We start from the raw sequence: 22429 nt of genomic DNA on the forward strand, positions 1-22429 counted from the left end.
GTTGTGTCCTTTCCTGGTAAGGAATGGCTTTGCTACTCAACACCACAGCTCCCTGTGGCAGATAATTCTGCAGGTTAACAGTGTACTTAAAATGACAAAACTCTCCCGCAACCACCCAGTTTCTTTGGATTGTAACTCCTGCCCTTTGGTATTTGCTGAAAGACAAATCTCCCTTGTCACTTTCTGCGTATGCCACCCATGAGAGAGCCCTTCTGGGTCAGCCTTTAACAGCTTCTCTAGCTCATCATCCTGTTTCCTGTGGTAGCCAACTTCCTGGGGGTCCACAAAGGAGGTAGCACTCTGATGCTGTTGCTCCCCAGAAAGTAGCATTCAAAGACACATTGCCGCTAAACATGGAGATTCCACTTAGCCATCATTACTATTGAAAAAGACCCCTATTTGTGCACTTTCCTGCCCTGCTTTTGGTGCAACTTTCTCTTCATCCAGGTTGCTAGTGTGTGGTTGTGCTGTCTGGGCTGCAAATTCTCAAGCATGCTGTCTGAGATTCACCCACAAAAGAACTCCGCCTTCAGCAGGTGCAGCTGGTGACTCAGACATCATGGGTGATGGGCAGCTTCCCTGAGCATTGCTAACCAGTTCATTTACATGGGAATAATCTCCCTTGACTTCTAAGTAAATATGCATATTGGTGTTGGTACCATTTTTTAAAAGAAAAACCAATGTGAACATCTTTGAATCTGGTTTCCTTTGCTACAAGGCTGAGTTTCACATGGCTGCTATGCACAGGGTTGCCATACAGGTGTTCAGATCAGGACTTGTTTTTTTTGGGGGGGGGTTTAAGACACAAGCTGAAAAAAAGGGGGCACCTGCAACAAAATGTTCAGGATGCCAGCAGCTCCCTGCCGCCTCCATTTCAAGCACTGTGATGCCACTTCAAACACAATCACTTCTCTCAAAGGATCCTGGGAACTTGTAGTTTGTTAAGGCTACTGAGAGGTGTTAGGAGAACCCCATTCCCCTCACAAAGCTACAGTTCCCAGAGTGGTTTAACAATCCCTCTTCTCGGGGAACTCTGGGAGCTGTAGTTCTCTTGAGGGGAATGGGGGCCTGCTCACAACTCTCAGCACCCTTACCAAACTACAGCTCCCATGGTTCTTTGGGGAAGCCATGGTCATTAAAAGGGACACTTTAAGTGTATAGTGCAGGTGGGGCCTTCATTGCTGTTCCTGTTTGCCTGCTGGGATCCTGCCCTTTTCTCTGCAGCAAACATTTAGTTGGGCAGGTGCCTTGTGGGGTGGATGCTTGACTTAATGGCACTTGACCCACTTGTTTGCTTGATCACCATGCAAAGCACAGGGAGGCGGGGATGAGAAGAGGAGGGGCAGGGGAACCCAAAGCCAGGGCTGCTTGGGAATGTGGGCTCTAGATGGAGCAGGACTCCAACTCCTGCCGTCTCTGACCATTGGCCATGCTGCCTGCTGGGACTTGGGGTCCAGGTTTCCCCATCCTGACTTAGATGGTTTTGCAATTCAGGCCGTAGTCCTATGCCTGGGGGTTCATCTCAGCATCTGAGAAATTGTTGCTTGTTAAGGAAGCCTTGTATGTATATTTTACGTTTTTCTTGCTTGCCTGTTTGGAGGCAGCAAATAAACAGTAGGAAAAACAGATTAAAGCAAACATGATTCCTTTAAAAAAAAATCCCCCAAATCAGATCAACCCATTTAACAAATTCCGGCAGCTTGAAAATAATGTAGAAGCCATCCTGGGGGGTGGGGGTGGGGATATATAATCAACCCAAGGACTTTTAAAGCCAAGGTCGTTTAAGTAAGTCCACAAAAGTTGATAGTCTGTAAAAATGTTGTCTAGCCTGCTGCAGAATGGAGAGCAGGCAAGCGCTTAAAGGCCAGGCTGTAAGAAATGGCCAGTGTATTGTGCAAATTCCAAATCCTGTGAGGATACTCCTTTAAAACACAGAGTTCAGGTAACTAGCAGAGTTGTTGAAGGGGAGTCTCTGCAGGGTGGAGGGTGCTGTTCCCTTCCCATTCACTTCAGAACGATGACTGGAGGGGGAGGGAAATAGTTGCTGTCAAGCCCAGCAGCAATCATTAATCCCTGGTCTTCTCATAGTGAAACTATGAGCAAACACAGACCAGAAACTTGTGTTTATCGGCTAGCCCTGGGAGTGCCCCTCCGGTGTCATGGGTAGTTTTCTTTACCATATAAGGAAAAACCCTGCTTTGCAGTAAGAGGGGAGAAAGGCGGAGGGGGGGGGGAGAGCAAGGCCATAATTTTGGGACTTTCAAGGAAACTACAAGCAAGCCTCGGCTGACTTTCTGCTTTGGGAACAGGAAGTGGGATACTGACCTTTAATCACTGCAACTGGGTTGAGATCAGTTTTTGATGTAATTATTAACTGGGCTGCCTAATCGTTTTTTTTTTCCACACTTGAGACCAGGGTTGTTTGCCAGTTTTCCCCTCCCCAGAGATGAAAGTGCTGTAACACTGAGAGCCTCAGAAAGCACACATGGACTCTGCTTTAGCCACGCCGGCCCAGGAAATAATTCTGTGCAGGCCCCACCCAAGTGAACAGGAGCTCAGTGCATTGAAATGTGGCGTCGCCCTTTTGACTTCCAGAAACTTGTATTTATTCCTGATCTTTTTGCACTGGAGATCCTAAGCAATAGTGAGGCTTTTGCATCAAAAACCACAGCAACTGAGTTTGCAGAAGAGCATGAAAATGTGGCTTAGGTTGCAGTCCTAAACCCACTTCCTAGTGAGTAAGCTCTGTTGCACACAGTGGAGTTTCCCTCAAAGTTGACATGTCTCTGTGAACTTGTGGAAGTATTTAAAATTAGGTAGTCTGGTTTGCTCATATTTCATGTTAGAATAAAAATTGTAGGGAATGACATTCCTTGTAAAATAAGGCGTCCCTTGACAAGTTGTATAAAAAGTATTGAACTCTTTCCCCCTTCCTGATAGGATCATATTTGGCACGTGGGCCACCACAAGTTGGGTTGGAGCTACTGATAGGTGCCCTTTCTGGCACAGAGGATCTGAGAGTGCAGGCCACTCCCCCTTGCGCTCTGGTTTTTTCTCTTGCTGACTTAGCTGAGGATTCAGCATCAGCCCAGCCCTGGAGAATCAGCCAGGAGTCTGAGCTGCCTCTTTGGGTCGTGTCCAGGACTCCCAGAAACTCCCATGGCCTGCTTATGCCCTGCAGAGACCCCAAAGCTTTTCATGGGGGAAATGCATTTCCGTCCTTACTCCATGATTTGAGCAAAAAGTCTGGAAGTATGTCCGGCGAAGGAGAAGACAGCTCTCTGCCCCAAAAGGTTGGAATCTGGAATGATGGTAGCCAACGTGGTGCCCTCTAGAAGATGTTGGATCCCTAACTCCTATCTGCCCCAGCCAGCATGACCGGTCAGTGAGGATGGTGGGAGTTGGGGGTCCAACAACGTACAGAGGGTGCTGTGTGGGCCACTTTTGATCTAAATTTTGGAAGCAGGAGGAGTTGCATCCAGGGCAGCACACCTGTAAAGGGCAGTTGCTGGGCCTCGTCTCCCCACCCTTCGTGTTCTTGCCCTTGATCTATAAGACCCATGTAGTTCCTTCACGTTTTAACTCTAAAAGATGGGGGGGGTCCATTTCCTTTGACTGTCTATAAGTGAAAGTGGCTCTTGATCCCTCAGTGAGTGAAGGATCAGACTGCCTGAGGTGTATCATGAAGTAACTCGCATGAAAAGGAAAGAGTTGAGAAATATTCTAACAGATTAGGCAAGCGGCGATGGGGGGACACATGGCCACAGTCTGCTTTTTTAAAGAATCCCCTACTTTAATAATTGGTTGCTTATTTTCTACTAACCCCTCAAAATACCACTTTCCCCTATTTGTTTCTGTCTGCTTCCCCCCCAGCCTGGTAACCTCCAGATGTTTCAGACTTACAGCTCTGGGACTTGTAGTCCAAAACACCTGAAGGACGCCATGTTTGGGGGGGGCTGGCTGAGGTCTCCTTTCCTCTTCACAGTGTGCTTCCCAACCACCTCTTCAGCTCCCTCAAAAGTGACAGTGTTTTTCTTTCTCCGCAGGCTGAGAGCGATGTGGCTTCTCTGAACAGGCGTATCCAACTGGTAGAGGAAGAGTTGGATCGTGCCCAGGAGCGCCTGGCAACAGCCTTGCAGAAACTGGAGGAGGCTGAGAAGGCGGCAGATGAGAGCGAAAGGTGGGGATAGCCCTCCAACTGTTGTCCAATCTAAAAAAAAAAACACACCTCAGTTGGGAGGCAGGAGCATAGCAGCTGTTGTGGCCTGGCCTGCCTTTTAGCCTCGGCTGTGTTGGGCCACGCACCCTAATGCACAGCATATCTTGGCAAGAGGGCACATAGGGAGGGGCACCTGAATGGCATCTTCACACATCCATATCCTGTTGATGCATACAGTGCCTCAGAACGCCACCTCTGTGCAAACGGGAATTCCATGGATACTGGCTCTCTCCCCCCCCCCCTTTTTAAAGCAAACTAGCAAATAGCCTGTTGCTGTAAGTAGCTGTGTGTTTTGAAGGGAAGTTTGTACCCTTTTACACACCTGTAAAGTATTTGTGAGGAGAGGCACCAAATTGTTCTTTCCCATATGAGTGAGTGGCAGCCATACATGTACTAGATTGTTGGACTATCTTGAAGTTTAATTTTGGTACCCAAAAGTGCAATGAGCTAGAGGGGGAACCAAAATTTCAGCCCACCAGTGAGGAAGGCACTTTGTGGGAAGTTTCTAGTCCTTAATAGTGTTTTAGAATTGTTGAAACTTCCCTAGCCAGAGCAATGGCTGCAGAAGATTTTGGAGGCAGGTGCTTTATATCCCAAGACTATCCAGGGAAGCATAAATTAGGCAAAATCAAAGAGGCCGTGCTGATTTGCCTACAGGTCACAGAAATAACTTTGGGGGGGTGAGGGGGAGCAGAATTGTTGAGACACAAATGGGCCTTCAATAGCAAGCTGTTTTCCAACCCTTGTAATTTCTGCCTTCCAGAGGAATGAAGGTCATTGAGAGCAGAGCCCTGAAGGATGAGGAGAAGATGGAGATCCAGGAGATCCAACTCAAGGAGGCCAAACACATTGCAGAGGACGCCGACCGCAAGTATGAAGAGGTGGGTACTTGAGCGCAGCCGGGGGCCCTTGGGAGGTTATTCGGTTTGGCTGCTGTTTCCAAGGATGACCAGTGAGTAGGGAGACTTGAGATGCTCTGCAGAAGGCATGGGGTGGCAGGGTGACCCACTGAGAGACAGTGAGGATCTGAGCGGAGAAGCTTTGTGGAGGAAGCCCACAAGAGCGGGGCGGAAAGTGATGCCTTTTGCCTAGCAAGCATTTGAGAGAGTGTGCTGAAATTTCACAAGGGCAGGATCGCTGGGAGTCGTACCCCACCTCCTGAAGGGACTTGACCTTGGCTTCCTGCCTTCTGAAATGGTCTCCCTCTCCACCTCCCTGTCTCAAGTATGGGCAGCACAGTTACTTGGGGCAACCTTCCCTGACCTGTTGCCCTCCAGATGTTGTTGGGAGACGATTCTCCATCGCAGTCTCCATCTTGCTGCTGGGCCCTGAGCCTCCCCCCTCCTTCTGCTTTCCCCATTGCTATAGGTGGCTCGTAAGCTGGTGATCATTGAGAGCGACCTGGAGCGTGCGGAGGAGCGAGCTGAACTGTCAGAAAGGTAGGGGCCACCGCCTGGCCGATTAGAAAAGGGCTCTGGGGTCCGTGCGGCAAGTGTGATGTATGTCGCAGTACATGAGTGTCTGGTGCGGGACGGTGACTGGCTATCTTCCAGCGGCAGCTGCGGGGGTCTGCTGCATGCCTTGGCACGCCTGAGTGTTTGTGCGCGTGTCGTTGCGCCTGCGTACGTCTGTGCGCTTCCGTGGTGTCTGAATCGTTTCCTCTGGGGGCCTCTCTTGTTTGGTCTGGGTCACTGCATGCTTTTTTACTCGCACACGGATTGTTTTGTGAATGGCTCTTGTGCATTTTCATGTGTTCACTAACAGCCAAGCCCGACAGCTGGAGGAACAGTTAAGGATAATGGATCAAACGTTGAAAGCATTAATGGCTGCTGAGGAGAAGGTACTGGAGACAACATACCTCTGTATCTGTGAACCGAATGATCAGGTTTTTTTAGCTGCCACCCAAATCTCCTGGCTACCCTGACCTTCTAGTTAGATGCCTCTTAGCAGTAGTGGCTGGATCTCCCCTTTATCCTTCTCCTTCCTCTCCTGTGTTTGCTTTCTCTCGTCTCTGGTGTGGATGCTGGCGTGTGTGTGCACAGGTGTGTGCTTAACCTTTTTTGTAGCTGATCGAGCCCCAAGAAGAAGCTGAACCTCCTGGGCTGGTTGAAGAGTTTTGGATAAGTCAGCCCTCAGGTGTTCTGGACTACACCTGCTGCTTGGGCTGTTGGGACCTGTAGTCCAAAACATCTGGTGTTGGCAGAATAAATCATTCTGAATCAACCTGGCTATTTTAAAACCCACACTTGTGCTTGTACAAGGCACATCTGCATTGGCTCCTGAGTGCAGAAAGAGAATTCCATGGAAAATCCAGACAGAAGGTTGTTGCAGCTCTGCAAACAGTTTGAAAATTGCCATTTTGGCCCTGCTGAAATGTGGCAGCGTTTGTTTGGGGGCCTTTCCACCAGGGACTCTTGGCTCACCCAACCAAGAGCAAGTGTGTGATGGCCCAGTAGCATAGCAGATTTGTGGACAATATTTTGGAGTCCTTCAAAGCAACTTTGGGTTCTGCGATTAATTTATCTCTTTGATCTCAAGTGGGTTCAGCTTCTTTCAAGGCCCTTTCTTAAGCTCTGAGATTCAGTTTTCATTTTTCTCTATCTTTTCTTCCCTCTCTTTCCCTCCCTCCTCCCCCAATGACTGTTCTTCCTCTTGGCCCCTTTCCTCCCTCCATTCCAAAATAATAGCAAATGTGCTGAACTTGAAGAGGAGTTGAAAACTGTGACCAACAACCTGAGGTCGCTGGAAGCTCAGGCAGAAAAGGTATGGTCTAGCTGCGAAAGGTGCACATGTTACATGATGGGATTTCCAAGCCACTTGTCAGAATGTTTATTCTGAAGTAAGTCCTGGTGCCTCCAGTGGGGAATTTACTTCCTGTGTACTCTTTTTAAAAATATTTTACTTGCCACTTATTTCTGATGCTTCTAATCCCACATTCACACCATACAATTAAAAGTACTAGGGTACTACTTTAGACAGTTGTGGCTTCCCTCAGAGAAATCTGGGGGCTGCAGTTTGTTAAGGCTGTTTCCCTCCTGAAACTACAATTCCTTGAGTGGCTTAATAATCCCTCTTCACGGGGAGCTCTGGCAATTGTAGCTTTGTGCAGGGGAATAGAAGTATCCTAGTAACTCTCAGCACCTTTAACAAACTATAGCTCCCAAAATTCCTTGGGAATTCCATGACCATTTAAAGTGGTATCATTGCACTTCTAATGTATGGTGTGAATGTAACCTTAATCACCCAAAGTTCCCAAAGTGATACTTGCAGTGAATACAATACAGATTGGATGGGTTTTGAAGCTACCTCAGATGACTCTTTCCTCTACTTAGCTGTGTCCAGAGGCTGCTGTCTTGGGCAAAGAAGCACATTTCCATGTTCTTCTGTTTTGAGATCTGTTTAACTGAGAGGTGTTGGGGATTGAACTTGATATCTTCTGCAAGCAAAGCACTGCTCTCTCTGCTGAGACCTACAGTAAAACAGAACTGTAAAAGCATTCTGTAATAAAACAGTATAATGACAGTTTTGTTTAGGGTTGCAAAGTGGATTTCTTATTACTATTCTAAAAAGAGAGAGAGAGAGCAACAGTCACTTGTTGCCAGATGAAAGCTGTGTGTTTAACTGGATTTCTGAGAATTGGCAATGGATGCTTTCAAGAACAGACTCTGACTGTGGCTTGTAGCATTATGAAGCTGAACAAGGAACCCAATAGGCTATCTTTTAATCATCCTGTGTCAGGAGTTCTGTGCTGTAGTGCAAACCTCTTTCCAGATTCTCTCCCCCACCCCCCACCCCCGGGCATGAGAGAGATTGTGCAGTCCTGCAGAAACAGCTGGTTTGAGCCAGAGCTATAAGCCAGGGTGGGGAGCCAGTGACCCAGGCAGTGTGGCTAATGGTCAGTGGTGGTGGGATTTGGGAGTCCAGCAATATTTGAAGGGCCATTCCTGTTATAAGCTTTTCCACTGTTAATGCATTTAGCTTACAACAGGCTATTGCTTGGGCTTGCACAATGAAATCTGAACACTTACTCCTGGCATTGCAGTTTTGCTGGTTTCCTCTCATGCAGTTATTTTTAGTGGTCTTTCAACTTGTGATTGTAAAGATACTGGACGTTGCCACCTCAGTGCTGCCCACGTCTGCTCAGTTGACCTTCCTTTGGTCTGCTTAATCTACAGTACTCGCAGAAGGAAGACAAGTATGAAGAGGAGATCAAGGTCCTTACTGACAAACTGAAAGAGGTAAAAATGCCGCTGTATCCTTGGGACAGAAGCCATCCCTCTTCTTTTCCCTGCAGCTTTTAAGAGATTTTGGCCAAACACCATGAAGAATCTTATTTCTTGCCCAAGTGCAGGGCACGAGAGCTTTGCTCTGCTCTTGGGAAACTTCCATTCCAATCAGAAAATGTCCTTTGTGGTCTCCATGTACTAAAAAACAGAGGGCTGCATCCAATTTTAGGCCATTGATTTTGAGTCCATAAATTTTAATAGTTCTACTCTGAGCATAATGTAATTGGGTGTCACCTATAAATATAATTGTTGCCCTGTGCTCCTTTGGTAGGAAGGGCAAGATACAACCTGAATAAATAAAAATATATTGTTGTATTTGGAGCAGGTTTCCCACTCTGTTTTAGAAGATTCTCCTGCTGCCGCCACCCAGCCTCTTTGCACAATGCAGAAGCTTTCCTATACCTTCCTTGTGCTTAAGAGAGCCAGTGTGGTGTAGTGGTTAAGAGCAGTAGACTTGTAATCTGGTGAACCGGGTTCGCGTCTCTGCTCCTCCACATGCAGCTGCTGGGTGACCTTGGGCTAGTCACACTTCTTTGAAGTCTCTCAGCCCCACTCACCTCACAGAGTGTTTGTTGTGGGGGACGAAGGGAAAGGAGAATATTAGCCGCCGTGAGACTCCTTAGGGTAGTGATAAAGCGGGATATCAAATCCAAACTCCTCCTCCTCTTTTTGACCATTGCCTTTGTGTGTTTTCTTGGCCTGCAGGCTGAGACCCGAGCTGAGTTTGCAGAGAGGTCGGTAACTAAGCTGGAGAAGAGCATTGATGACTTAGAAGGTATGTTTCTTTATTTGCATCCCTTGCTAACCTAGAAGGCTGAGACAGCAAACTCCATCTTTGAAGTAGGCACTTACAGTGGACAATTGCTAATTTTTGGTCAATACTGGTAAGCGTCTGCCATGGATAAGTGCCAGGCAGCAGAGGTTGGGAGACCCCTCCCTAGCATCACTGCGTCTGGAACGGAAGTGACCACTAGGCAAGGGAGGAAGATTGCTGGCTGAACTTGCCTTTCATGAACAGGAGGGGACACAGGTGGCGCTGTGGTCTAAACCACTGAGCCTCTCAGGCTTGCTGATCGGAAGGTCAGCAGTTTGAATCCCCGTGACGGGGTTAGCTCCGGTTGCTCTGTCCTAGCTCCCGCCAACCTAGCAGTTCAAAAGCACACCAGCGCGAGTAAATAAATAAGTACTGTGGCAGGAAGGTAAATGGCGTTTCCACATAGTCAGATTTGACAGGACTTAACCTTTACCTTTAACGCATGAACAGGGCAGATGAATAACAATTGACTGAAAATGGGGTTTCAGAATGTTTGATAACTGGCTTTAGACAGAAGGTTTTGCTTTTGCCTCTTTCTCTTTTGTCTCTGTCCCTTTGGTGTCTCAAGACTTCATTCTCTTGAATATTGAACTCCACTTCCTCCTCCTCCTCCTCCTGGTCCTTCTGGAATATTCCACCGTAAAAAAACGAACAAGTCAGATAGGAAATGCTATGAGTGCCTTAAGATCACTGGCTGAAAATGTCAGCCAAGGGAGGCATTGCAGTTGCTCCCATTAGGAATGTTGCAAGTTGACATAGTTTTCTGATGGAGATGATGAATGAAGGTCAAGACAGCCATTTGGTGACACCTACTGACTCCACTGTCAGCAACATTTGAAGCCTTGCTTGTGTGTTAATGGGGAGCATCTGTTTAGCAGTTACATGCACCCTTTGCTTCCAAGGTCTTCACAAGTCCTTGGAATTTTCTTCTGTGTTGGTTGAACACTTGGGGAAATGGAAGTAGTTGCTGGAGAGCCTTCCCTCAAGTCTTCCTGTTCTTGTTGGGGTGTGAGGCATGACCCTGCTCTCATTCTGTAGGGAACTGCTGTGTGAGAAGGGGTTGTCTGCTGTTACACTGGAAGAATGTTTTGGACTTGGACTTTGCCAGGTTGTGTGTTCTGGTGCTTCCAACAGGGAGAGGGTAGAAGGGGTCTTGAGGGGCCTACATCTCCGGGGGAAAGGAGGAGTTTGGTTTCAGAGCCCCTTGGGCCTCAGCGCTATTCTTTCTGCTGAGCCAATCTGCTGTCTGACCCTGTGACAGTGGCACCAGGTCCAAGAGTTCAAGCCCCATGATGCAATGACAGAATCGAAGGAGCGGTAAGAGAGATAAGGACTTTGACAGGTCCTAGAGAAAAAAGTTCCCTCTGATGAAATGCTGGTGCCCCAATGTGTTTCTGGTAGGAAAGCCTTCCTTAGGTGGGGCTGCGCAACTTCTGCTTCAAGCTGTGTCTAGGCCACAGACTTCTCCAACCTGGTGCCCTCCAGATGTTTTGGACTACAACTCTTAACACCCCCCAAGCCAGCACAGTTGCATCATGCTGGAGCTGATATTGTAGTCCAAGCATCTGGAGGGCACTGGCTTGGAGAAGGCTGGTCTAAACTGTACAACTTTTGGCTGCAGAGATGGAACAGCTCAAATGCATGTAGAAAAATAGGAACAAGTTTTATCCAGGTTTAATGGAAAGCTAGCATCTAGGAGAGTTTTTCCCACCCTTTGCTTGCTGAGGAATGCTGTATTGTTATTATTTCTACCCACATCTAGCAACTCCACTGCTTGAATTCTTTTTGAACCCATTTGACTCATCTGTTTTCTTTTGCTTTCTCTCACACCTCTCCTGTGCCACACGCTGCTGCCTTCCACACACCTCCATCTCTCCCCTCCTGGCTGCCATGACTTCCGGACGGTGTTTTGCTTCCACATCACCTTTGGTCACTGCCTCCTCCTCCTCCTCCTCCTCCTCCCACTTCTTCTGCCTTCCCCTTGGTGACTCTCAGATGAATTGTATGCTCAGAAACTCAAGTACAAGGCCATCAGCGAGGAGCTGGATCACGCTCTCAACGACATGACTTCCATGTAATTGGCCTCTTGCTTCTGCCTGCCCCTCTGCCCCCGAGGCGCCTCACTGCTGCAGCCTTGCAGGTTAAACTGGCTCACTCTTTAGTGCAGGGCTGGCCCCTTCACACGCCTGGTGCTGGCATGGCTGTGGTCTGATGGGTGGGGGGGGGGGACCCATCTAGGGTGGGGTGGGGGGAAACATTTTAAATAAAAGTAAGCTTCCAACCTTTAAAATCTTGGAGAGTTTGTTAAATGTCTCCTAATAATTTCCATGCCAGTTTCGCGGTTTCATAGAGGACAAGGCATTCCTAGTCAGCAATAGATTGGCTGGCAGCCAAATTCATAACACAATTATTGGCAATCAGCTGTGAGGTCCCCCAGCCACCCAGTGCAATTCTTTTTGCTGGGCAACTTACCAGACTCTCTTAACGAGCAGGAAATTCAGTGAGAGGGAAATTCAGTGGCCTTTGAGCTTTTTCTATTGCAGTAAAGAGTGGGCAAGTTTCATGCTTGGATTGATGAATTTATCTGACATTCCTACAAGGCTCATTTTTACCTAAGTGTGTGTCCATCCTGCTCTCTCCCTACACCCTTTTGGGAGTGTTTCTCCTTCAAGTTCTCTTCTGTTGCAGCATTTCTAAAGTTCTGTTCCCAAATTTAGTAAGTTTTTACGGTTGCATTCCTAACCTCCACTACTAGGAGATGAACTCAGTTGAAATCAGTGGAATGTACTTCCTAGTAAACATACTTCAGGTTGGATAAACTATGCTACCTGCGGGCTACCTGCTTTTAAAAACAACCACACACTTATTGGATCCTGCTTCTCACTATCATTTAGCTTCACTATTTCGTGCATTCCTGCTATGCAAGAGGTTCAGTGTAGTTAACAGACTTTGGTGCGTGTTGCTTTAAGAGAAATAAGGGCTGGAGCACTCAGGGATCCCCAATGACACTTGGGAGATTCAGGACAGACATGCCTCTGAATACCAGTTGCTACAAATCACAAGTGGAGTGAGTTGCTGTGTTGCACTGGGATCCTGCTTTGCAGATTTCCCATAATAGGCCTCTGGTTGTACACTAGGAGAACAGTGACATCTTCCCATTTTTTCAGGCTCTCAGATTCTCAGAACGTGGCAAAGAGTTTTAAAGTGAGAGATCAGGTGATCTTGGCTTCCTTCACCCCCCCAAAAAAAATTCAGCTCAGGATGAGTTTGCAGTTTATTGCAGTCCATATATCTTATTTCTGTGGAGAGATCTTGGGGGCTTAGGATTGGTGTATTTCAGCGGCCAAAGGGAGCTGCTGCTTTCACTCTCTGCCTTCTTCCCACTGGTTGGGCATGGTCTAAAGATGGAATGCAGGTTTCTTTGAAATAATTATTCCCTAGTTAGGGAAAGGAAACAAAGGCATAGAAATTGCTTAAATAATGTACCATCAGAGCTGAGTCTTAGAACACCCAAGTAGCCCATAAAACAAGTAGCCCATAAATAGTGGAAATTGTTGGGAGTTTGAGTCTGTGGGGTCAATTTGCTTTATAATGTCTTAAGAAATGCTGAGCAGAAGTCAACTGTCCTGTACTGAGAACTTGTAACAAGAAATTTGCTAACTTATTTAAAAACAGCAAAAGGGGAAATCTCAACCTACTTCCCAAATTGCATGGCTAGCTTCTTTGCAAAATTTCAGTACTTTTAAAATTTTGCATATTGACTGAACATTGCACACTAACACAATAACCTTCTTGGTTAAAGAAAGTAGAGATTTTTTTCCAGGTCCTGCCTGAGAGGGAATTTGGAAAAGGCAGGTGAGGAAGTTGGATATGCCTGGCTTGAAATAGCAGGTGTGTGAATGAGGGTCTTCCAGCCTTCTCCACCCTGGTCTGCCCCCTGCGGTGTTTGGCTCCAGCTCCCCTTATTCCTGGCCACTGGCCATTCTGGCTGGGGCTGATGGGAGTTGGAGTTCAGCAACATCTGGAGAGCACCAGGTTGCTTTTGACTCAATGGTGTGTGCCATGAGTTACTCTGAATCAAGCTGTAGAAATAGATGTATTTAACACCGTTTTTTGTATATGTTTTGAAAGTGAATATTAATTGTGTATATTTAAAAAGAAACACCTGCCAAGAGTGCTTGTGGAGGCAATTTGGCCTCTTCCCTCCAACCAACCCTGCACCCCTTACACTGACGGTCATTTTCTTTGTCACCCCAGTCACTCTAAAGTGGGGGGGTGTTGCAATTAAGACGCCCATGAGCTGAAAGCCCCCTCCTTCCCAGGCTGATTTGCATAAATTTGTCATGATGAGCAAGGCATGTTCTGAGTGCAGTGTTTGGAGGTACTGAAAAATGTTGGCTCTGGCAGCCCCCCACCCCAGTTTGGGAGGGCTGACAGCCCCAGCTGTGAAATGTGTCATGACAGCAGGAGCAACCCTCTGATCAAAGCCGGCTTTGTTTCTCTGACCTGTTGCCTCTCTCCTGTCTTGCTCCTCTCCCTTGCTGCTTCCTTTTCCACGCCATCCATGATGCCATTTTTTTTTTTCATTTCCTTTCTTTTATCTCTGTGCAGATAAATGTCTTTGCTTCACTCCTCCAAAGACACCTTCGTCACGCTGGACAACCCATCTTTTCCAAGCTGCTGGCTGTTTCTCAGTACACGGTCCTGTCCTTCTCGCCCAGTTTCCCTTTAACCTTTTCCTCCTAGCTCTCCCTTTGCTCGCAGGACGTGGGGTGAACACTGTCTCTTCCTCTCTCCTCCCTCTTCTGTGCCTTTTCGACTGTACAGAAACTGGCCAACCTTCAGTGTAAAATAAAAAAAGAATCCCACTGTGTAAGCTGTATCTCTTTTGCTATTTCTTTTATTTATTTCCATCATTTCAAGTATGAATAAAATAAAAAAATCTGCTTTCTCGCCATTAGGGATTTATTCTTACTTTCTATTTTAGTTTATTTTTTGCCTCTCTCTTCCACTCTACCCTCCCCCCTCATCCCATTTCACAAACCTCCTGTCTTTAATCCAAGAATGCAGCATCCGTAGTGTAACCTCCCATTGTTGGATGGAAAAAGGGTCTCCTTTTTAAAGCGAGTTTCCTTTTTCTTCCTTGACTTCTCCCTCTCTCTTAGCCAGGTGAGACGATATAAGCTGGATTCTTAAGAAGTATTTGTTTAAAAGTGTGGGCATTTGGAAGCCTGTCAGCTTAGAACTAAGGGTCTCTGCATATGGTGAAAGTCCACTGTAGCCAGGCTTCTGTGTGTGGACGCTCTCAGAACTGAGTGTTCTTAGAATCTCAGCTTTCACTTAAAAATAAACACGGTTCTAACCCTTATGATTCTGGAGGCGTTCGAAGGGGAAGGTGGCAGAACCACATCCAACAAAGGAAGCTGAAAACCCAGATTGAGCAAAGAGCTGAGGCTGAGAAAAGTCCTCTTTAATAGGCTCTCTCCTCTCTTCCCAGCTGGTCAGGTACAAAGTGTTCATTAGAAGGTTTTTGAACATATATTTTTCACATGTCACAGGCTGAACTCATATTGGTTTGGACCATTGTGGATCAGTCTGTGGTTGGGGAATTGCCCAGTGTAGCTGTTGGCTGGAAATATTTCCCTACTGGTGAAGGTGTTGGCCAGTTGGTTGCCAGGGTGGTATTTGGCTTGCAAAACGGTTGTCTTCCTCTGAAGACCTAGGCAGGCAAGCAACTCCAAATCTGCAAGAGTGATCAAATGGAAATAAGTCATGATACGGACAGGACAATAAGAAGAAAATGTGATGATACGTTCAATACAATAATTGTTTCATCTGTGAAAAATGGAAATGCTCCGGAATTAACTGGTGGCTAGCTGGCAAAATTTGATTTTATTTGAATCCTCATCATAAGCCATCCATGTAATGTGAAGATAAATGAGGAAAGCATAATCCTCATATGAGAAGAAACATTGCAGTCCTGTGAATGTCTGCTTGGAACTAGACCCAGCTGAATTCAGTGTTGCTTACTCCCAAGTAAGCGGGTGCATGCCCACTTATTTGAGAGTAATCCCATTAAACAAATTTGTAATCAAATTCTGAATAGATATGTACAGTTGTTCCTTGGATCTCGAATGCCTTGGCTCCCGAATGATCGAAACCTGGAAGTAACTGTTATGGTTTTCGAACGTTCTTGTGGAATCTGAATGTCCGACAGGGCTTCCAATGGGCTACAGCCAATCATAAGCCACGCTTTGACGGACTTCTGGAACGGATTCTGTTTGACTTCCAAGGTACAACTGTATATTGTGTTTCATGTCACCGGGCCAGTCTTATTTATTTATTTGTGACATTTACATATCATCAAGTAATGCACATCTTCTGAGATGCTTACAGTAGAAGTTTGCTAGCTGATGAAAACTTGCTTGAAGACCTGCATGCTTTCCCAGGGCCCCAGCTTAGAATAATAATAGATATTACTGGCTATGGTGGGTAGAATTCTACAGTGGTTTAATGTTTTTAAATACGTATTTTATTTAAAGTGTATTTTATTTGTTTTTGGTAAAAAATTTTTGTAAGTGCTCTGAAATTATTTGGAGGGAGAGTATGTGAGGGAAAGTATGTATAGAAATAAATGTGTATAGCAGTAAGATAAAAATATTAATACAAATAAAGTATATCTAAAAGGCATTCTCACATCAAGAATGCACCCTCTAGATGATTTGGAATAGAACTCTATTAATCCCCAGCCAGCAGGGCCAGTTCTCGGGGCTGGTGGGAGTTGTAGTTCAAAATATATGGAGAGCACCAAGTTTGGAAGGCTGCAACAGGCCTGCCCTTTCAATTAGCACCCCAACACTAAGCTGCTCATTTAGAGTCCCAACAACCAAAGCAAAAGAAATTGAGGCTGGTGGCTTCCTCCATAGCTATTGGAAATAACTGGTCCATTGGAGCCTCTGTACCTTGATTTGAGAGAGCCACTTGGACACATATTTTACTCATGTACATGATACTTACAGATGTATGATCTCATTGATACACGCCAAAGGACCCAATGACTTCGTGAAGTTTCTTGTGAGAATTGATTCTACTTCATAATACATGGATGGTTTCGTGGTAGCACAAATTAATTTCATCAATGAAAATGGACATGTTACCAGTTTTATTCTGTTGTTATCATGACTTATTTCACTTCTGTGTCACACTTTTGGTACTGGGCTTCTATGTTTGTTTAGTTCGCTGGTTAACCATAAATGTGTTAAATGTTATTATTTTTATATACTTGAAATATGTTGAGAAAACAATTTAGGGGCAAGCCTTAGCCTCTCCATGGTCATTTATGTATTTAGCTTGTTCATCGCCTTGTATCAAAATCTCAAAGCAACATGTTACGTAAAAGAATCAGGCCACACAGCTCAATGCCAATAAATTACATATAACAATTACATTACAAATTACCAATAAATGACTTAAAGAAATATAAAAGGGCAGCTGAAGTACTGAAAGTCATCACAACAAACATATCTCCAGGCAATATGATTCCTGTGGTCATATTCTGTCCATTTTATTTATCCTCATTTGCAGGGCATGTTACAAAAATGAGTCTCATAAACATATGCATATCTTATGGAATATTTGAGGTTCTTCTGGGGATAAAAGGAGGCAGTGAAGAGCTGTCCAGAAACTTCTTTTTGAATGATGCATCCAACATCCTGCCCTTTGGCTAGCCACTATAAAGAGACCATAATTGGATCTTTTCATACAAGCAGGAAAGCCTGTCTCACTTGGATCTTATCATAGAGGCTTCTGGGTGCTCTCTGTTCAACAATGGAGCCGGCATCGGGTAGTAGTTAGAGTGTTGGACTTTCAGGGGTCAGCAAACTTTCAGCAGGGGGCCGGTCCACTGTCCCTCAGACCTTGTGGGGGGCCGGACTATATTTTGAAAAAATAATAATGAATGCATTCCTATGCCCCACAAATAACCCAGAAATGTATTTTAAATAAAAGGACACATTCTACTCATGTAAAAACACGCTGATTCCCGGACCATCCGCGGGCCGGATTTAGAAGGCGATTGGGCCGCATCCGGCCCCTGGGTCTTAGTTTGACCAGGGTTCAAGTTACAGCCTCTCAGCCTAACCTCACAGGGTTGCTGTGAGGATAAAATGGAAAGAGGGAGAACCCTGTACACCATTTCAAGCTCCTTGAAGAAGGTGGGAGAAAGTTAGCCACAAATAAAGTCTGGCTGCAGCCTTTTCATTGCCAGGAAAATGCCACAGCCTCCTAGGACATCAGGAAGCTGCTACAGGGCAAGGCTTCTGTTCAAGGCTCTGGAACAACTCAGAGGTGTGGAAAGCTGGGTTGAATTATGGGACGAAAAATTTTGGTTGGCCAGTGTGGGAAAGACTGTCTTCTGAATGGTGCCCCAAACCCTGATACTTGGCCATCTCCTGGCCTGCCACCCTTAATGGTGCTGCCGAGCCCCGATGCATGCTATGCCACCGCCCCCCACTGCAGAAAGGAGTGGTGGTCATCTTCTAACGTGGTTATTGGCGGTGAGCGCATTGCCCACCTTTGACGGTAGGCTGTTCTTCCTGGCTGGGATTCTGCCATGCTTGTAACAAGAGCATGAGGAACCTCCAGCTGTTACTGGACTCCAGCTTCCATGTGTCCCAGCTAACTTGGCTAATGGTCAGGGCTGATGGGAGTTGTAGTCCAACAGCATCTGGGCCATCACTAACACTGGACGTGTTTGAGCTTTTGAAGTCTGTGTTTCCATCTCAGGATTGCTCGAAACTCGTGCACTTTTCCAATGTCTTTCTGGCTACTGAGCTGTCTGCATGGGGTGATTTTTCTGGTTAATTTTTTGGTCTGTCTCTAACCTTCTGTTCCTTCTGCCTCTTCCTCCTTCTTTTTTCTCCTGGTTCGCTTGCTGACTTGCACAGACCACCTCTACCAGCAGCTTGAGCAAAACCGCCGTCTAACTAACGAACTAAAGTTGGCCCTGAACGAGGATTAAGCTTTAGTAGGAACCAACCCTTTCTAACAAATGTGCTTGTAATTCAGTTGATATTGAAATATGCAAGAGACCTGTGCGAGTAAGAAATATTGCTTCGGTGATTGTTGGAGGTGAAACTGGCTTGACTTAGGGACATTTTAAAATTTCACCAATCAGTTGTGCTCTGTTTAGAATGTTTCCTTTATTGTTCAAAGGCCAGCTGTATGCCTGGTGATTATTTTACAAACAGAGAGGAAACCAAGCAGCCTTCCCCTTAGAGTGGAGTTTTCACTAGTAACACACAGAGAAGAGAGAACTTGGAAACCTGATTCTTTTATTTAAAAGATCTCAAATCAAATGTACTCCCAGCTGCTTATTTGGAATCTGAACCCCATAAGTTTGAGTCCCGGTAAAAACAGCTTTTGTTTATGGGTTAAGCTACCCACCTAAAGAAGAGGCCATTATTGAGAACCTCTGGTCAGTTTAAAGGTACGCTTGCATCATAACAAGGTCACTGTTACTGTTTGGTTGTATGTGGTTCTGCAGTTTCTGTGCTTATGTCAGCATCACTGAAGCGTGTTTAGTGGCTGTCCTACAAAGTGTGCATGTAACAAAACTAAGAACTGTTGTTAAAACTCTTTCTTTCTTTCTTTCTTTCTTTCTTTCTTTCTTTCTTTCTTTCTTTTTCTCTTTTGCGGGGGGAAGTTGGAAGGCTGCTGTAAAAATAAGTCAACTGGGATTTTTTTCCATACAGTCAAACTGGTCCCCCCTCCCGGCTTTCATTTTCTGGTAGTTGTTAAATATCAAATGGGTAGAACTGCTTCTGAAGTCCTGTCATCAGCATTTTTAAGAACATGTTTGCATTTCCTCCTGGACTTTCCCTGGAACTGGCTGCCTGACATGCTTTTGTACCTTTTCCCTATTACTATTTTTTAAAGAAAAATTAGAAAACTCATTGAATTGAGTTGGCAGCCGTCATGTGACATAAGGTTGATAGGTTTTTTGGTGCCACTAGGATTAAAACAAAAAACACTCCCCAAAGTTGTACCATAACTTACTCTGTTTAGTTCCCCACCACCACCTGGTTCTTTGGTGTTATGTTTGATATGATATGATATAATATGAGCCAGGTGTCTTTGTGTCAAAAGCAAGTCCCAGTTCTTGGCTGCTGCCTCCTTTGATGATGGACCCAACAGAGAACTCGCTTCTCATTCGGCAAAGGTGTTTTTGGGCTGCTGGCTGCTCTGAAGTGTGTTGCCTTTGTCAGCGCCTAGTTTATGTTAATCCTAATATGTCGTGGTCATGCACCCTTCATGCTCATTTACAAATGATATTTGCCTGTGTACAATTAATATAAAGCAATGACATTTTTTTCATAACTTGACTTTTCTAATCCAAAACAGAGAAAGTGGCACATGCCAAAGAAGAGAACCTCAATATGCATCAAATGCTGGATCAAACTTTACTGGAGCTAAACAACATGTGAAAACCACCATAGCTGCGGCCACACCACTGTCAGCTTTGTTTTGATTTATTTTTTCACCTGCTTGCCATGAAACCCTGAAATGTGTCTTTATTTTATTACTGTCCCCCCATGTTGCTATACTCACAGCTCCACTTGCTAAACCCCAGGCATGGAGTCAGGGAAAACAACATATATATACATGTATATGTATATGTATATGTATATGTATATGTATATGTATATGTATGGGGTTAGGCTCCATGTGGCTGTGAATCAGCTGTGCCATATTCCTGGCCCTAATGTTGCCTCCGTTTTGTAGAATTCAGTGCTGCAAATTGTGTGCAGCCTTTGCTGGGGGGGGGAGGGGGCAGGTGATGGCAGAAATGTTCTCTTCCACCTGTCCAGCCAACTTAGATATTAAACAAAGATTAATGTTAGAAACTCAGGAGAGGAACAAGGAGGGGTGTGTGTGTTTGACATTCCTTGAAACTAAAGGTACTTGTGTGGTCCTTTGAATGGTATTTCTTTAATCTCAGCGGTTTGTCCAGCTCAGTAATTTGATTTCTTTGGAGATGCCTCAAGCTGCAAAGGTTTGCCCTTTGCATTTGAGAACAAAACAGGCCTGTAGGCCCCATTTTAAACTATTTAATGCCTGAGTTGAAAACGTGCAATTTACAGCTCACTACAGATGGTTAGGCAGCATTTTGGTCTGCAAAAAGTCATTCCATGGCAGTGTCTTAAGATCCGCTGCACTGGGGAACAAACCAAACATTTTTCATCAATGGATTCCAGTTGTTACTCTGTTTTTGTCTGAAACTCAAGGGAATCAAATACATTTGGTATTTGCCACATGTTTGTTTGACACACTTTTTTTAAGCAGTTTTAAAAAAACGTATCTGTATGTAAACATTGTATAATTGATAATAGAATAAAAGAACAAGCACTCTAGGACATTTTGTAAAAACATGCTGCCTTGTGATCTTTATTTTCCCATCTTACGGGTTTTGTGCATGCAGCTTTTCTGTGTGGTGATGGAAACGGGAGGAAAGGTGTCATCGTTCCAGCACTGGCAAGACGTAGGATGGAAAATGGGGGTTCCAGCAAACATAATCCTCAACTTCAGATCCTTTTAAAGGTTCTATCAAAAATTGGGGGGGGGGGAGAGATGTATAATGCCTAAGTGAAAAGTAATTTGGGGGTGGTGGTGAGGAGTCTGTATGAAGCATGGATGAGTGCCATGGACCGCAGTTCACATATTCACCACAATCCAGCAGCTTTTTAGTCATGGAGAGATGTCACCCATTGCATGCATGAGTCAAGGCAGATCTGGAGACCTTACTGTATGGTGCTAGCCCTCAGCAGCGAATTGGGGGTAGGGGAAGTAGAGAGCCTGGCTTTCCCCTGGAGTAAAGGTGGATGCTGCTGAAACAAGTGTGTTAACAAGGGCAGATGGAGAAACTAAAGGCTGTAAGTTGGGCAAGGGACCTGTGGTTCTCTAATTATTATTATTATTATTATTATTATTATTATTATTATTATTATTATTATTATTATTATTTATACCCTGCCCATCTGGCTGGGTTGCCCCAGCCACTCTATATGTTGCTGAACCAAAATTCTCTATCAACCCTGACCATTGGCTGTGCTGCCTGGAGAATAATGGATGTTGGGAGTTGAGCAGCGTCTGGAGGGTCACTGGTTCCCCATGGATGATGGAGGATTCCTAAAGACAGGCACTCACACTGAGAGTTGCAATTCCGTCCATCCATGCGCACATATCACCTCAGAAAATGTCCTACCTCTGCACCCCCTGAAAATATTAGCTGTGCGTTTCCTTAGCTAGAAAAATGGTGGCATACAGCTAGAATTTCCAGGAAGCGTTCAGGAAAGGGAGCAGGAACATTTTGTTAACTTTTAAACCAAAGCACCTCAGCTTTCCATGGTGAATGTAGGCCTCCACCTAAGGAGGCTGCTGCCATCCTGGTGGCAAGCGTGGGTGGTTTTTATTTTACTTTGGGCACTTCCTAGCCTAAGCCTCCGCCACCCCCCAAAACCCTACAACCCCACAACACTCTAAGGCAGCAGCTTGGCATCAAGCCCTTAGGAAATCCTTATTGGATCAGTGATCCGATCAGCAGCTCAGGAACATGAAGAGTTTCTACGAAGCATGTGGCTTTCTATTTTATTACATTCTTTGGGGAACATTCTGAAGAAGCCCTTTCACAGAGGAAACCTGTAAAACTTTCTTCCTGAATTCATTGCATGAAGCAAATATTGAAAGCAGAAGAGTTAAAAGTCAGAAGTATATCAACATGGGGCAGTTAATGACTGGACTCTGTAATCAGTGAGGCTGCCAGCTCTCTGGGCAGTTTGGAAAGGTAGCTCTGCTTTTGGAAAAAGGCTCTTTTCTTTCAGTACTGGAAATGCTGGCATCATTGTGCCATTTTCTTACAGTAAGGAGTACAAGAGCAGGATTAGGAGTAGCCTCCCCAGATCTGCCCCCCACCCCAGTGTTTTAGATGACACCTCCTGCCTGTCTATAATTCTTAAGTGCCAACGCACGTTCCATTTTTGTATCTCTGAACAGCAGAACTGTAAAGTTTTCTGTAACATGTTTCTACAGATCAGCCTGTTGCCCTTCAGATGT

The 22429-nt window shown here is 45.4% G+C and overlaps 1 protein-coding gene across 16 annotated transcripts in view; it reads left to right on the forward strand.

Annotated features, from left to right (window-relative positions):
* Nucleotides 1–20746, forward strand: part of TPM1 (tropomyosin 1) — a gene marked incomplete at its 3' end in the record, with an annotated part of 31275 nt that extends 10529 nt beyond the window's left edge. For 4 of the 16 annotated variants that reach the window (XM_081839246.1, XM_081839239.1, XM_081839244.1 and 1 more), the window contains 7 exons: nt 4047–4180; nt 4983–5100; nt 5588–5658; nt 6907–6982; nt 8395–8457; nt 9211–9280; nt 19721–20746. In XM_081839246.1, the coding sequence (XP_081695372.1) occupies nt 4047–4180; nt 4983–5100; nt 5588–5658; nt 6907–6982; nt 8395–8457; nt 9211–9280; nt 19721–19803 (615 nt within the window). Of the gene's footprint in view, nt 1–4046; nt 4181–4982; nt 5101–5587; nt 5659–5983; nt 6983–8394; nt 8458–9210; nt 9281–11314; nt 11398–13930; nt 14196–18264; nt 18351–19720 lie in introns of those variants that run through there. The other 12 variants (XM_081839245.1, XM_081839243.1, XM_081839235.1 and 9 more) reach the window with 7 other exon arrangements.
* Nucleotides 20747–22429: the final 1683 nt, after the last annotated feature.

The sequence above is a fragment of the Podarcis erhardii genome (assembly GCF_964252035.2).
Source record: "Podarcis erhardii genome assembly, chromosome: 14".
Taxonomy (NCBI): domain Eukaryota; kingdom Metazoa; phylum Chordata; class Lepidosauria; order Squamata; family Lacertidae; genus Podarcis; species Podarcis erhardii.